This window comes from Amphiura filiformis, chromosome 10, assembly GCF_039555335.1.
Source record: "Amphiura filiformis chromosome 10, Afil_fr2py, whole genome shotgun sequence".
Classification (NCBI taxonomy): Eukaryota; Metazoa; Echinodermata; class Ophiuroidea; order Amphilepidida; family Amphiuridae; genus Amphiura; species Amphiura filiformis.
In genome coordinates, this window is record NC_092637.1 from 57,454,569 (window position 1) to 57,470,571 (window position 16,003).

At 39.8% G+C, this 16,003-nt stretch overlaps 1 protein-coding gene across 1 annotated transcript; it reads left to right on the forward strand.

Moving 5' to 3' along the window:
* Window positions 1-3,448: 3,448 nt before the first annotated feature.
* LOC140162003 (uncharacterized) lies at window positions 3,449-6,457 on the forward strand. Its single transcript, XM_072185293.1, has 3 exons — window positions 3,449-4,960; window positions 5,185-5,684; window positions 6,274-6,457. The coding sequence occupies exons 1-3, from the start codon at window positions 3,449-3,451 to the stop codon at window positions 6,455-6,457; spliced, it is 2,196 nt and encodes a 731-aa protein (XP_072041394.1).
* Window positions 6,458-16,003: the final 9,546 nt, after the last annotated feature.

The following is a 16,003-nucleotide window of genomic DNA, read 5'->3' on the forward strand; positions in this document are numbered from 1 at the left end:
TCATCAGGCATAACCTTCTCGAGCCATCTCAGTTCTAGTGATTCTGTCCATCCATTGTCACCCATCCATTGACTGCTGAGCGCCATTCTCTAGCGATAAAGTTTGATCTCAAAATATGAAGTCTCAGTGTATGCTGGCCACGGTTGTTTGATGGGATCATTTATTAGTTTTTCAAACAAAGCATCATGCACAACCAAATTTTAGGCTTAAACAGCTAAATGTGATATCATGCTAATGTTTACAGATGCTTTTGAGTCATTCTCAACTTTAATTTCCCCTGTTTTACAAAACTATTCACTTTTATAGCATTTTTTAAAGCTTTTTCGGATATAAAATGTATCTATTATTGACAAAATTGGTGGCGCTTTATTGTTTGATAAAAAATATGTTAATAAAATTTCCTTATTGCTTGTTTCAACTATTCCAGCTGTTTTAATGGCAGTATTAATCACCTACCTTGCAAATAAAGAAATATGATTTAGTATAAATAGCGCCATCTATAGTTTGCATTTAGTTAATAATGAAGTCAATTATATATACATCAAACAACCGTGTGGCATGGTGGTAGCAATGACACATCAGTGATCTTGTTCTCTTTGGTAAATTTCCGATCAAAGAGTATATACCGGGCCTCGTTGACGCTTTTACACTTTATGCCATACAGCAAGGCAACATTTCTTCAAGGTCTGCCTCCAGGGTTTCAGCAGAAGACACCCCAAGATTGGAGAAGGTATCCAGGAATTTAGGCTTGCATTCAAGTAACTTCCAACAAGTTTGTTTACCTTTACAAAAAAAGGAGGTGTTGTAGTCATTGCCTGTGAAGGCATGAAATCCTATCAGCGATGTCTTCTGTGCTGGTGTTAGGTCTATGTCGCTCATTCTAAAAAACCTTGCGATATGTGCTTGTGTTTGTATCTAGTACAACTCATGCACCATCATCAATGAAGTGTGATAACGCTAGGATTGCAATATCTATGTCACCAGAATGAGATCGGATGATGACTGTGCCACTATCATTATTTCTCAAGACACGCTGCGCGTGCAAGATAACCTTTGTGTCAGCTTCTTCTTGTTCTGTGGTAAGTTCTGGGACCTCTGCAGTACCTTCTTTGGTCACGAGAGTACATTTCTGGTATGAAGATAAGTAAACCACTTAGGGATGCATGAAAACACCTTCAAGGCAAGAGCCTCAAATGTGTTGGGATACGTTTTAAATGTTCTAATTAACGCCATCAAGTCAACCACATAAGCAGCCACACTTTCATTTGCTGGTAGTCTGCTGGTAGGATCTAATGTGTCGGTAGGATCCAGTGTACTGTTCTGTAATAGAACTTTCATCAGGTCACTTTTGTCATTTTTCCTTCTTGTACCATCTGCATTTGCTAAGCTCAAGGGAACAGGAGTTAAAGGATACTCTAAGGCTTTCTTGAAATCGATGATTTTACCATGGTTTGTTGATGTAGCTAGAAGCGTCCCTAAGACATCTCGATTAGCTTCTACTTCCTTCACTTTGCCCTTCGCCTTAATTTCAATCTTCTTACCACTGTCAGAAAACAGGGAAAGTTTGTTGCGTTTAAGAGGATCGTGGAACTTGGTTTCAGTAGACTCAAGTCTGTCTTTTACAAAGCTTTCATGTGCACCTTTCCCAACAGACGCAACATCAAGGATTCCATCTGCTAGATCTTTTTTGACAGGTGTTCCAGAGCTGAGATTGTACAACTCATCTGAACTTAAACTAAAAGCTACAGGAGAGTTGATATTGTTGCTGATGCTTACCTACCACAGAGTATCAAATCAACTGAGAAAGATAGACGTGGAACGGCACCCAAAATAATAGTGCGGTCAGCCCAATCAAAGTTGCCCCGCGACTGCTCCTGTTTTGCAGTTGAGCACTTTCTGACTATCTCCGATAGACAGACTGACTCTGAATAGACTTTGGCTGTGTTGACACCATGGAATGTATATTCTTTCACATTCCCAAGTGATGGTAGTCCACCCAAAGCATTTCATCGTGTCGTCTGACGATTGCCTTTTAGGCATGAAACTCAGAGTAACGACTACCTATTCTGGAAGGTCATTGATGATGGTGCAAGAGTTGTACTAGATACAAACACAAGCACATATCGCAAGGTTTTTAGAATGAGCGACATAGACCTAACACCAGCACAGAAGACATCGCTGATAGGAGTTCATGCCTTCACAGGCAATGACCACAACTCCTCCTTTTTTTGTAAAGGTAAACAAACTTGTTGGAAAATGAGTGAATGTTTTTAGTCATCCAGTAGTTTCAAACAGAGTTTTGGAATTAAATCTAATACTGGAACTTACTTTTTGCAACTATTGCGACGTTGCGTCTGGAACCACCAGACTTCATCGTCTATCGGAGATAGTCAGAAAGTGCTCAACTGCAAAACAGTTGAGCACTTTCTGACTATCTCCGATAGACAGACTGACTCTGAATAGACTTTGGCTGTGTTGACACCATGGAATGTATATTCTTTCACATTCCCAAGTGATGGTAGTCCACCCAAAGCATTTCATCGTGTCGTCTGACGATTGCCTTTTAGGCATGAAACTCAGAGTAACGACTACCTATTCTGGAAGGTCTGTTCTTTGAATTTTTATACGCTCTCCATTTTGGGATTGAGCACTTTATTCAAAAGATAGTCTAACTTGAGTAAAATGTTGACAATTTAAAAATATATATTTGACCGACCAAAGTTACCCCGCTGACCGAAGTTACCCCATTTTACGGTATCCTGGGAAGTCTTAAGAGTGAAGTGGTTTACTTCTCTTCATACCAGAAATGTACTCTCGTGACCAAAGAAGGTACTGCAGAGGTCCCATAACTTACCGCAGAACAAGAAGAAGCTGACACAAAGGTTATCTTGCACGCGCAGCATGTCTTGAGAAATAATGATAGTGGCACAGTCATCATCCGATCTCATTCTGGTGACATAGATATTGCAATCCTAGCGTTATCACACTTCATTGATGATGGTGCAAGAGTTGTACTAGATACAAACACAAGCACATATCGCAAGGTTTTTAGAATGAGCGACATAGACCTAACACCAGCACAGAAGACATCGCTGATAGGAGTTCATGCCTTCACAGGCAATGACCACAACTCCTCCTTTTTTTGTAAAGGTAAATAAACTTGTTGGAAAATGAGTGAATGTTTTTTAGTCATCCAGTAGTTTCAAACAGAGTTTTGGAATTAAATCTAATACTGGAACTTACTTTTTGCAACTATTGCGACGTTGCGTCTGGAACCACCAGACTTCATCAGGCAACTGACCCGTTGGACTGGTCACGTGATAGACGGGTATCGAGTTGCCCCGGTGATGAAGTCTGGTTGCCTGATGTCCAGACGCAACGTCGCAATAGTTGCAAAAAGTAAGTTCCAGTATTAGATTTAATTCCAAAACTCTGTTTGAAACTACTGATGACTAAGAACATTCACTCATTTGTCAAGGACAATTTCGGGCGTGAGTGCCTACAAGATGTAAGAAGTTATGAAAAGACGGCTAGGAAAATCGCGAACTATCGCAACCATCTGAGATTTAATTTGCGGTGTCTTCATGAACACATAACACCCCGCAGTATCAAGCTAAAAAGCAATGTAAGTGGACATAAAGCGGATACGATCTTGGAAAACGCGGAAAGGAAACTCCTTAACGAGAGAGTGAGGCAAGTGAATTTTACGATTGATGTGTTAAATCGGAAGAAAGACCAACTTTCTGAGAAATTATCGGGCTCGTTGTCAAGTGACGCTTACAACAGAGTTGCCGAATTCACCACCCATGCGCAGTTGAGCCAACACGAGCAAGGTAAACGCCGCCATCTTGAAAAGTTCCGTAAGCTGCAAACATCTCGAGCTGATTTGGACAAGGATTGGCGAAATAGTGGGAATATTGGTGATAATTCCAGCGCGGAAAAGTGGGTGAAGAATCTGTCCGACCGCCAGTTGTCAAATCACGAAGTTAGTGTTCTCGCGAAAGGTTTGAACTACGCTGTGGTACCGGAGAAAGTTCCAGCAGCAGAAATCGTCACCGTTGCGGAATCAGCTGTTTCGCTTGCACATCTAAAACCATCGGACGCGGATTCATTACGACATAAAATCTGCCAAACGCTTTGTAATACCAAATTGCCTCAGTCGAATATCACCAAGGACGAGCGGAAAGCCTTATCAGATTTAACAAAGGATGATAACATTGTCGTAGTCCCAGCTGATAAAGGTAAATGCGTTGTTGTTTTGAATGAAAGTGATTACGATGACAAGTGTAATGATTTGCTCAAGGACAAGAAAACATACAAACCGGTAGGCTACAATCCGACCAGTGGCTACAGAAAACGAGTGACTGATTTCACGAATAAAATCACTACTGATGGGTCCATAGACATTGTGCTCAAGAGACAGTTAGACCCCCCTCTGAGCCTGTGGTACCGGCGTTTTACGGGCTTCAAAATCCACAAACCTGACCCAATTCCTGTCAGGCCCATAGTGAGTAGCATTGGGTCCGTAACTTACAACCTCGCCAAACACGCTGCCAAAATACTTGGCCCTTTAGTTGGTCGGTCACCTCATCATATCAAGAACACGCAAGACTTTGTCAACCAAATAAAAGATCTCAAGTTAAGTGAAAGTGAAATTATAACATCCTACGATGTAACTGCTCTTTTCACATGCATACCACCTGACTTTGCCCTCAATGTTGTGAAAGAGTGTTTGGAGAGTGATAATACACTAAGTGAAAGGACAAACTTGAAGGTTGAACAAATCGTTGAACTGGTTGAAATTTGTTTGAACACAACCTACTTCTCATACAAGGGGAAATACTTCAAACAACAACATGGCTGTGCTATGGGCTCCCCCGTTTCACCAATAGTGGTGAATTTGTGTATGGAAAGCTTCGAACAACAGGCCTTGAAGTCGTACCCGGGTACAAAACCGAGGGTTTGTTGCGTTTTGTCGACGACACTTTCGTTATACTCAACCGTAGTGAGCTTGACGGGTTCTTCGAACACATCAATAGCGTGGATGACAACATAAGATTCACCCAAGAACTGTGCAAAGACAATACCCTTGCATTTCTCGACTGCTTGATTTCTGTTCAAAGCGATGGTACCCTGACATCTAAGGTGTATAGGAAACCCACACATACTGACCATTACCTTCAGTTTGGTTCCCACCATCCACTCGTACACAAGTTAGGAGTAATTCGAACTCTCCAATATAGAGCTGATACCATCATAAGTGACTCTGAACAAGTTCCTGAGGAAAAGGACCACATCAAAACAGCCCTTAATAACTGTGGTTACCCAGACTGGGCCTTTCTCAAAGCCACCAAGAGTAAAGAGCCAAAGACCGGAGGCGCGAGTGGTCAAACCAACAGAGCCCGCGTAACTATACCATATATTTCGGGAATCTCGGAACGCGTGAAGAACCACTTCAAATCCTTTGGAATTTCAACATCCTTCAAACCAGTTAACACGCTTCGCGGAAAACCTGTGAATGTGAAGGACAAGCAACCGAAGGACAAACGCTCAAACTTAGTGTACGGGGTTGTGTGCGGTGATACCGATTGCTCTGCGGCTTATGTTGGAGAAACCAAACAGGCGTTAAAACCCGCATTGGTCAACATAGGAGACCAAGTACCAACGAAGCGCAAAACTCTGCTGTTTACCTCCATTTAAAGGACACTGGACACTCAATTAAGAACGAGGAAGTCGTTATTCTTGATAAGGAGGAACAATGGCATAGGAGAGGCATAAAAGAAGCCATTTGGGAACGCATTGAGCAACCGTCACTGAACAAGAAAGGGGAACTCCGCTTCAATTTATCTCATGCATGGGACCGGGCCATCGGGTCGATACCTAGCCGTCTATCACGTGACCAGTCCAACGGGTCAGTTGCCTGATGAAGTCTGGTGGTTCCAGACGCAATATCGCAATAGTTGCAAAAAGTAAGTTCCAGTATTAGATTTAATTCCAAAACTCTAAACTTGTTGGAAGTTACTTGAATGCAAGCCTAAATTCCTGGATACCTTCTCCAATCTTGGGGTGTCTTCTGCTGAAACCCTGGAGGCAGACCTTGAAGAATATGTTGCCTTGCTGTATGGCATAAAGTGTAAAAGCGTCAACGATGCCCGGTATATACTCTTTGATCGGAAATTTACCAAACAGAACAAGATCACTGATGTGTCATTGCTACCACCATGCCAGCATACACTGAGACTTCATATTTTGAGATCATCACTTTATCGCTAGAGAATGGTGCTCAGCAGTCCTTTGTAGTTATGAGGCTGGAAACATTGCTGACAATGGATGGACAGAATCACTAGAACTGAGATGGCTCGAGAAGGTTATGCCTGATGATATGCAAGAACTGTTTATAGATCATGAGTGTGAAGACTTTGTAGGCAACAGCGATGAAAGCGATACAGAGGATTAAGTATGCATAATTGGTAGAACTTTAAAGCAAACTTTATAGTACAAACAAGTATTTGTGCCCTATTTGAACCAAAGGGTAACATAATGGTATGAAGTATTTTCCTACAAATTACGGACCCAAATGCTTGGAACCGTATAATATAAGATTCCCCTAAAGCCTAAAGACCCCATCCTGTCTATTAAATATGGGGTCTTCAGAGACTTCCTCTTCCAGCCCCCCCCCCACACACACACACAGTATTGTTGCCATCGAGTTTTGGAATAGCATATCAACATTAATTTTGATTTTAGGTTGTATGATGTGTTGCATCATAATTATTTGAAATTACAGTATCATACATTATTACCCATTATATTCTCAAAATGCTCATAACGCCTGAATGGCACCCCCCTGTTTGGGGGTGGGGTGGGGTGGTGCTGGATGTTTGTATGAAGGAGTTTGACTTTCTTGGTCAAGATATACTTAATCTTCATAAAAATCTGGTCATACCAAACAAAGAATAAACTTTAGGCAAATTTCACTGGTGTTGTTTTTAAATAGGGGGCCATTTAAAGACCCCCTTCTACACCCCACCCCCCATATTGTTACCACATCAAATATAAACGGTTTATTTAAATAAGTGGGTTCAATCTTGGCATTAAAAAGAGTGTACTTTATACTATTTTGTGTTTAAGCGTAACTTAGGGTATGTTTTCCTTTAAAATGGACCCCCTCCGGAAATAGGGGTCCTTTAGAGACCCCCCTACTACTCTTCCACCCTCCAGATTGTTACCACATCAAATATGTTGGGCTTAATTTACTAATTGGGTGTACATTATGAGATTTATAAGAGTTTGCTCTACACTATTGTGTTTAAACGTAACTTATGATATTTTATCCTTAAAAAGTGGACCCCCGGAAAGAACCCCCCCTTTGTGGGAGCCTGTTCAGGATAGGGGCTTGTTACCCAAGATATTCTTATTCCTCATGAAATTCTGATCTAGAAAAACCATATGGGATAAGTTTACGCTCCAAGTGACACCTAGCTCATCTACAGCCTGGTCTAATGGTTCTGCAGTCGACCATTCTGGTAATGATAGATTCCCTGATTAAGCTTAATAATGCTCGATTGCACTTTTTGGCAGCTTTGAAATTGCCGATTCCTCATTCAACATGAGCCTAGCCATGCATGAAACCCGGAGCATGAAAGCACGTGTTGGGTTCAAATTATCAGCAAATGTGGTATGATTAAGGGATCTAGAATGAGCGTTTATTGCGTTTCGACAGTATTTTTTGTAGGGACATGAGAGCACCTCAGACCTATCAATTGCATTCTGAATACGAAGCATGTCTTTCTGATATCAAATAATTTTCATTTTTGAAAATCACAATATAATAAATTTTATGACAAATTATAAAAATTGATATTTTTCAAATTTTGATATATAACAGTCCTCGAAGTAAATTATATAAATCTAATGATATATTCTTAAAGTGTATGTAGCTGGGAGGAAAAGCCGACGGTCAATTGAAAATTTTGACCTTTCATATTGAAGATATGGATTTTTTTCCAAAAAGACCTAATTTTTTTTGGTGTTTTGGGAAAAAAAATCCATATCTCCAATACGAAAGGTCAAAATTTTCAATTGATCGTCGGCTTTTCATCCCACCTACATACACTTTAAGTATAAATCATCAGATTTGTAAAGTTTACTTTGAGTACTGTTAAATATCAAAAATATCAATTTTTAATGATTTGCCATAAAATGTGTATTAAATTGCGAATTTCAAAAAATCAAAATTATTTGATATCAGAAGGACATTCTACGTATTCAGAATGCAATTCGATATGTCTGATGTGCTCTAATGTCCCAAAATAAATACTGTCCAAACGTTCATACCCCACCCCTTAAGCGTGATAAGACTCATTTCAATCACATAAATAATTTTGATCAAAATGTGGTCAAATGTAAAGGGGACTATTTGGTTTATTTATTTTGTTTTAAATGTTTATATGACATTATTTAAATAGATATATATTTAGCACTATATTCTATAATCGTTGCTGTGTTTTTAAGTCATTTTTTTCAATGGTGACTCTTTCTCTCTATATAATATACTAGTCGAACGTGGGTATGAGTATTGTGATGATGGTTTAATAAAAAAAAGTAAATAAACGTTTACTTAAAGACAGAATTACATACAACACTCGCAGTCGGTTAAAGCGCTTGAAATGTCCAATATCAATTGTTGCTAATTGTCCATTTGAAACTTTCCTGTAAAAAGACGAGTCAATAATATAGCAAAAACGAAACGCTTAATATTCGTTTGTAAAATAGCAGTAAAATTGTATACTTCTAATCATCATTATTTTGCCCTAATACTTTTTAAGGGGGGATGTAATTTACCAAAAATAGGGGGTTATAACATTATCAAGGGTTTGTGACTAATACTTTTTTTTTTCTGTAAACTTTCCATAAAAAATTTAAACAATATTACACATTTCGAAAAAAATGTCCAAAGAAAATGGAAGCCCTTTACTCAGGGGCGTAGCAAGCGGGGTACAGGGCGAACGAAGTCCATGGGCCCCGAGGGTACAGGGATCCCAAACAAAAGAAAAATGAAATAACCGCTGATTAAGGAGATGCCAGGGCCGAATTTATATACCTGGTACATGCAACACCAATATAATGAGCGATTTTGAGGAAAACCTTCTATGGGTCTATGGAAGATTCAGACGATAATACATTTGCAAACCTGCAGTCATTAATTGCATCAACTCGCTGAAGACAAATCATAAATGCAGAACGAAGTGTCTTCTGTCAGCTTTTTCTGGTAGGGCTAGGATATCTGATCAGCTGCATAGGATGGGTGATTAATAAGTATGGTCCCTGATACCCTCTGCAACATTGGAAGTTGACTATGGCGAAGGATGGGATACAGTGCGGAGCAGTGCCGCCGAGAGCTATTACGGGCCCGGGGGCAATGTGAACGCACGGGCCCCTTTAATCAGTGATGACGGTGCAGGACTTCATAAGTGGGTGTGGGTGTGTGTGTGTGGGGGGGGGGGCAACAGTGGCATAAATTCCTTTGTAACATGGGGGACAGTGGCGTACCGTGGCCGCCCCAACCCCGGGGGGCTGAAGAAGAAACAAATTTGCCGCCCCCTTCTTTAACAGCCCGAAAAAAAAAAAAAAAAAAAGATTTTTGGCGTTAGCGTCCTAAAACCAACCTTTTTATGCTTTTTCAATTTTTGGCGCCCTTTTTTCTTTGATAATTCGTTTTGCCGCTCCCTTCGTTTTTGCCGCCCCTGTTTTTGCCGCCCCTTCTTCTTCCGCCGCCCCTTCGTTTTTGCCGCCCCCGACCCCGGGGGGCTGGCGCCCCCAAAGCCCTCCCCCCCAAAATACTCGCATGGGGGAGGGAGGTTGGTGTAAAATCCTTGAATATATGTTGCAGACGGGAGCGAAAGTAGCATGTTTAGATGCCAATAATCAAATATGAACATTGAAGGAGACAAATGCGCGCGAAGCGCGCACAAATTTGCAATTTGAATGGCATTTTGCTCACATATTAAGTTTCTCTGAACTTCCACGCAAAGTGTAAAAAATTTGCCAATTTAAAGCCAATTTGAAGCTAAAATGATCCAAGTATGAACCGGTGAATTATGCGCGCCAAGCTCGCAAAAATGTGTGATTAGAATTAGCGACTTTTGCTCCCAGATTGGACATATTGAAAGAAACTCCGTGCGAAGCGCGGAAAAATTGCCAATTTTAAGGTAAATGATCATAATAAAGTGAAGGGCAGTAGGGCACAATGCGCGCGAAGCGAGCAAAAATTTGCAATTTGTGTTCCCACGATTAAGCTGTGCACTCCTCTGATTTCTCGTAGATTTCATTATATCATGTATATCGAGGATGATCATTTTGGCAAAAGCAAAGAGTAAATTCAAGTGAAATATTTATTAGAGTGTGTGCTTCAAACGCTATCTTGTATTTTTTTAATAAAATGCACGTCTCTTTTCTATGTTTTTACGGGCCCGTTACTTTTGTTTGGTTTTTATGGGCCGTAAAAGAGCAAAGAATACATACCTTATAATGGACCCGTAAAGGCAAAGAAAAGAGACCGTAGTGGGCCCGTAAAAAGCAAAGAAAAGATACCATAGGCCCGTAAAGGAAAGAAAAGAGACCTTAGTGAGTATGTAAAAAAACCTTAATAAGCAAAGAAAAGATATATAATGGACCCATAAAAAGAAAAAAAGAGACCTCGGAGGGCCCGTAAAAAGCAAAGAAGAGATACCTTAGGCCTAAGAAAAGAGACCGGTCCGTATAGTAAAGTAACGAAAATATGCCTTAATTGCAAGATATCTATTCTGAACCTTTTACGGGCCCCGAGGTCCGTTTTCTTGGCTTTTAATGCCCCATAGTAAAGTATCTTCTCTTCACTTTTTACGGGCCCCCTAGGACCCCGGGGTAACGACCCTGGTTACCCCCCACCCCCTTGTCGGCGGCACTGGTGCGGAGTCAGTATTTCAAATACATGACAGACTTGATCCACTCTTCATACCATGGGTATGGCATGTATTTGAATTAATTTGAGCAAGTGTGCCATTTATCTTATTGTCTGATTGTAGCTCCTGTATGCTTGAGAAGGTTATGGGAACATGGTATAGAAGAGCAATGTCCATTAATGGTGGAAATGCTGTCTATATAATATACCAGACTTGTTCGGAGGATCAGAAAAACCGCTTCTGATCAAGGGAATACCGGATTAAAACTTTTTTCTCATTAAATCTGTTTTTCTCTGGCCACTAACAAGATGCCATATCTGAGGGAAGATGCAATCCAAATGACCTTTTTGCAAAATGTGAAATTGTTCTGCATGTCTTTGAAATCATTTGTATTATTTAATTTATTGATTAATGTATTCATTTTTGTAATAACCTTTAAACGTATACAGTGTAATGATTATGCATAAGGAAGTGTCCTTCATATTAAAACTATTTTTTTAATTATTATTATTTGGGTATTATTTAGATATAATGACATCTTACAGTGTATGTGATTTGTAAGCCATATGCGTCAACGCTGAAGTCCAGTTCCCATTACATGTTGTGATGAAATTGTTTACGTCATAAGCGCAGTTACACACGTCTGGACATCGCCTTGTCTCTAAACCATAAAATTATACAGTTACGAATGATACATAAAGTTACCAAATTGTCAGGATCCGCTACGTGCTACAAAAGATTTTAAATCATTCAAAATTCCTACCACATTCAGATTCATCATCTGCGTAATTACAGTCATCATGACCATCGCATAATGCTTCCATGGCAACACAAGATGGTGGCTCTAGTACAGACAGTCTCTTACACAAATGCATCCCTGGACACACGATATAAGCTAAAATAATAAATAATAATAACATAATAATAAATAAGATAATAACACAAGATGGCGGATCTAGTACAGACAGTCTCTTACACAAATGCATCCCAGGACACACGATATAAGCTAAAATAATAAATAATAATAACATAATAATAAATAAGATAATAACACAAGATGGCGGATCTAGTACAGACAGTCTCTTACACAAATGCATCCCGGGACACACGATATAAGCTAAAATAATAAATAATAATAACATAATAATAAATAAGATAATAACACAAGATGGTGGCTCTAGTACAGACAGTCTCTTACACAAATGCATCCCTGGACACACGATATAAGCTAAAATAATAAATAATAATAACATAATAATAAATAAGATAATAACACAAGATGGCGGATCTAGTACAGACAGTCTCTTACACAAATGCATCCCGGGACACACGACATAAGCTAAAAACGAAACATACATAATAATAGAAGTTTATTTTCATAACAATTGTTAGGTATACTTCAAGTGTCGTCCTTAATTCAACAAGCAACGTAGCGTCCATCTTAAAACACCGCCTGTTGGGTTGCTCACAATAGGAATTATCTTGATGTCGTGGAAATTAACAATTAAAAGAAAACCTTTCTTTCCTGGTTTACGGTTAAAATTGTCATTGGGCCACTTGTGTTATTATTGCGCATATAAAGTTTGCTAAATGAATTTTTCATGAGTATGCAGGGGGGGTCACAAATGTTATATGCAACCGCATCAGTAAAACATTGGTCAACATAAAGATTTTGGAGGCTGGCAATTCTGGCTATGTATCTCGTTGTACTGGGTAAATGAGATTCTCATGCTCACCGTCAAACATCTCAGAAGAAAAACGATAATAATAGTAATAGATGGCTAATTTGGCTATACAAAGATATAAAAGTGACCCAATCTGTTTCTGGACTATTTGCACGGTATCATATTTTCGCTTGTACACCACCAATTGTGGTATTGAAATAATTCTTATTATATAAGTAGTAGCATAAGAAATTTCTTTCACGACATTGACAAAGTAAAAATCAACACAGTCAATACGCGACATGTTAATATAATACTATTTCTAAATTGTATAATATTATTGTTTTTTGTTACAGCCTATAGAAAGTGATCGTCAGTCAGCCATCTCTTGGATGACTTCTCTTCAACAGCAATATGAATCAATAGGCAACACATCTGTCAATGTTAACATGGAAATGAGTAATTGTAGGTAGGTGACCTATGACCTATGACCTTCATCCGGTGCACTCGATTTTTGGTTTGCTCCCGGTCTTGATTTTCAATCTTGTGCCAATTTTCAACCATCCTGAGTGTCCGCTATTTTTTCAGCTAGATATTGGATGTTTGAGACCTTGTCCACAATCTGCATTATTTATTTCGAATTTTGGTTGTTAATTTCCTACATAGTGACTTGCAAACCAGGTCACCATATTGTCCACTGGATTTCCCCAACGGCCACGACCGCTTTTTACATCATACTGAGTACGGAGTAGTAGGAGGACTTTTCAGGGACACACACACACTGTTGTACTGTAGCTTGTCATCCTATATATATTTGCTGTTTCTTTCCTTGACGTCTGTGAGTAATGAAAATTGTATTACTTATTCCATTTCCATGATGAACGAGACAAGAGGAAATAGCACTGAGTTGTAAACAACTGTTGCACTTGCAGTGTCGACTTTTGTAATTACAACACCAACCACAGGTATGGAATTACGCTTTTTGCAAATTCTACCAAATTACCTCACATGATGCTTGTAATCCTGTTAAGTGGTCAAGTGAAATTGCTTGTAATCCTGTTAAGTGGTCAAGTGGAACTAAACCCTGGACCAACACCAACTCAATTAGATTCCACAAATCCGTGCACGGTTTGCCACAGAGATCATGACGCTTCAGCATTATGTGGTATTTGTAGTGACGATGTGACCAGCATAGGTATTTTTTGTGATCAATGTCATGCATGGTTCCACCAAGATTGTGCAGGAGTATCGAATCATATGTATTATAATGTCTTGAATAAAAGGAACATATCATGGATATGTTGCCTGTGTGGGCTGCCAAACTTGAGCTCCACTAATTCCTTCTTAAACAATGCAAGCGTGTCTATTGAAAACCGGGATTGAAAACAGATTCAACATGTTATCAGCTGACTGTGATTTAGACATCTCCTTCGGGGACCTAGGCAAACCACGTACTTCCACACCCGTTAAAGGCTCATTGCACCAGCCTCGTAGTAAACGTACAAATAAGAAGCATAAAGTGAAAGTTATTATAATAAACTGTAATGGAATCAAGGGTAAGAACAAGCAATTAAGCTGCTTTTCAAGCTTCTATTGTTCACCATGACCCAGATGTAATCATGAGATGTGAATCCAAAATTGACATAGTCTTTGTTTCCTGAGAATGATAACATCATTAGAAAAAACGGGAACAAAAATGGGGGAGGAGTTTTCCTTGCTTTCAAAAACACCCTAATAGCAACTGAAATGCCCGAGCTGGACTCAAACAGTGAACTTATTTGGCTTTTTACTCCAACTTCGGCGACATAAACTGGGATGATTGACGTGCTACTGTTAGCAGAACCAAGGCTGTCCATGAGAAATTTCTCCAATTCCTGCTTGATAACTCCTTAGCTCAGCTTGTTAGGAAAATAACCAGACCACTCTCAAGAAAGACACTTGATTTGTGACTTGTAACTTCCAATGCAAATCTCATCAGTGAACATGATGTGCTGCCTAGGATTTCAGATCATTGTATTGTGTTATGCTATATCCACACTAAACCCCATCATCAATGTAAACCACACAGAGAGGTGTTTCTATTCAGGAAAGCTAATGAAGATCAGCTAAAAGAAGACACCAAGAAGTTCACGCAGGAGTTTTTGTCTTCTAACCCTGGGTTAAATTCAGTGAACTCTAACTGGACAATTATAAAGGAAGCGCTCAATACTTTAATGTATAACCATGTGCCTTCAAAGACTACCACAGGCAGTCGTCACCTACCATGGATTGATTACAAAATAAAAAGATCAATGAGGAAACGTGACCGACTGTACATTAAGGCCAGAAGAACTAGAAACAACATGATTGGGTGACCTTTAGAAATTATCGTAACAGTGTCACCAAAATGGTGCGCGACTCTCACAAGCACAACCGTTACATCCACGAAGTTGTTGGTGAGAGCTTGAAGGACAATCCCCATATCATTTGATCCTACGTTAAGCGTATGCGTACTGAGAACACTGGAATTCCACCACTTAATTCTAAAGGAAAGCTATGCACACAGATTTGACCGGGGATCTTTCTGCTTTACATCAACGATATTAGTGACCAGCTCAAATCAAAAATTCGTCTTTTCGATGATGATGATAATATTATCTACCGGGAGATCTCCAGCTCATTTGACCATAACATCCTTCAAGAATATCTCAACACCCTCGCTACCTGGGCTGAAACCTGGCTTATGAGCTTCAATGTAGGTAAATGTGCTACTATGTCCATCACCTTGAAGAAGAAACCCAGTCTTTATGAATACAATATCCAGGGTGAAGTTATTCACAGAGCCAACGAGCACAACTACTTGGGAGTCACTATTTCAGATAATCTTTCATGCAAGAAGACTTGGTATGCTTAGGATAACCCTATCACCTTGTAGCAAGGAAGTGAAAACAAGAGCATATCTCTCCTCGGTTCGTCCTCAACTAGAGTATGGTAGTGAGGCATGGAATCCTGATACTAAAGCAGACATAAATCGTATTGAACAAGTCCAGCGTCAAGCTGCCCGTTTTAGGCCCTGTGACTCGCGCAGAACTACCAAAGTCACACCGCTTGTTCAAGCCCTGGAATGGGATACTCTTCACCATAGACGTATGTGAAACCAGACCACGATGTTCTTCAAAATTCAGTTTAACCTGGTCTACATTCAACGACCAGCATATCTTCAATTATCAACCACAGCAAGTCGCACCCAACATGGTTTCAAATACCAGCAGCCATCCTCCAACGTTGATGTGTACGGGTACTCATACTATCCGAGAGCAGTTCGCATCTGGAACAAGCTACCCATCTCAGCGGTGAGTGTTCCATCAGTTGAAATGTTCAAGTCAAAAAGCCTCTAAGCAACTTGTTTCACCTGCA

Coding starts and splice junctions, on each gene's coding strand:
- LOC140162003 (XM_072185293.1), top strand. CDS start 3,449: ATGACTAAGAACATTCACTCATTTGTCAAGGACAATTTCGGGCGTGAG. Junction 4,961..5,184: donor ACCCGGGTACAAAACCGAGG/GTTTGTTGCGTT, acceptor CATTACCTTCAG/TTTGGTTCCCACCATCCACT. Junction 5,685..6,273: donor ACGAAGCGCAAAACTCTGCT/GTTTACCTCCAT, acceptor CTTTATCGCTAG/AGAATGGTGCTCAGCAGTCC.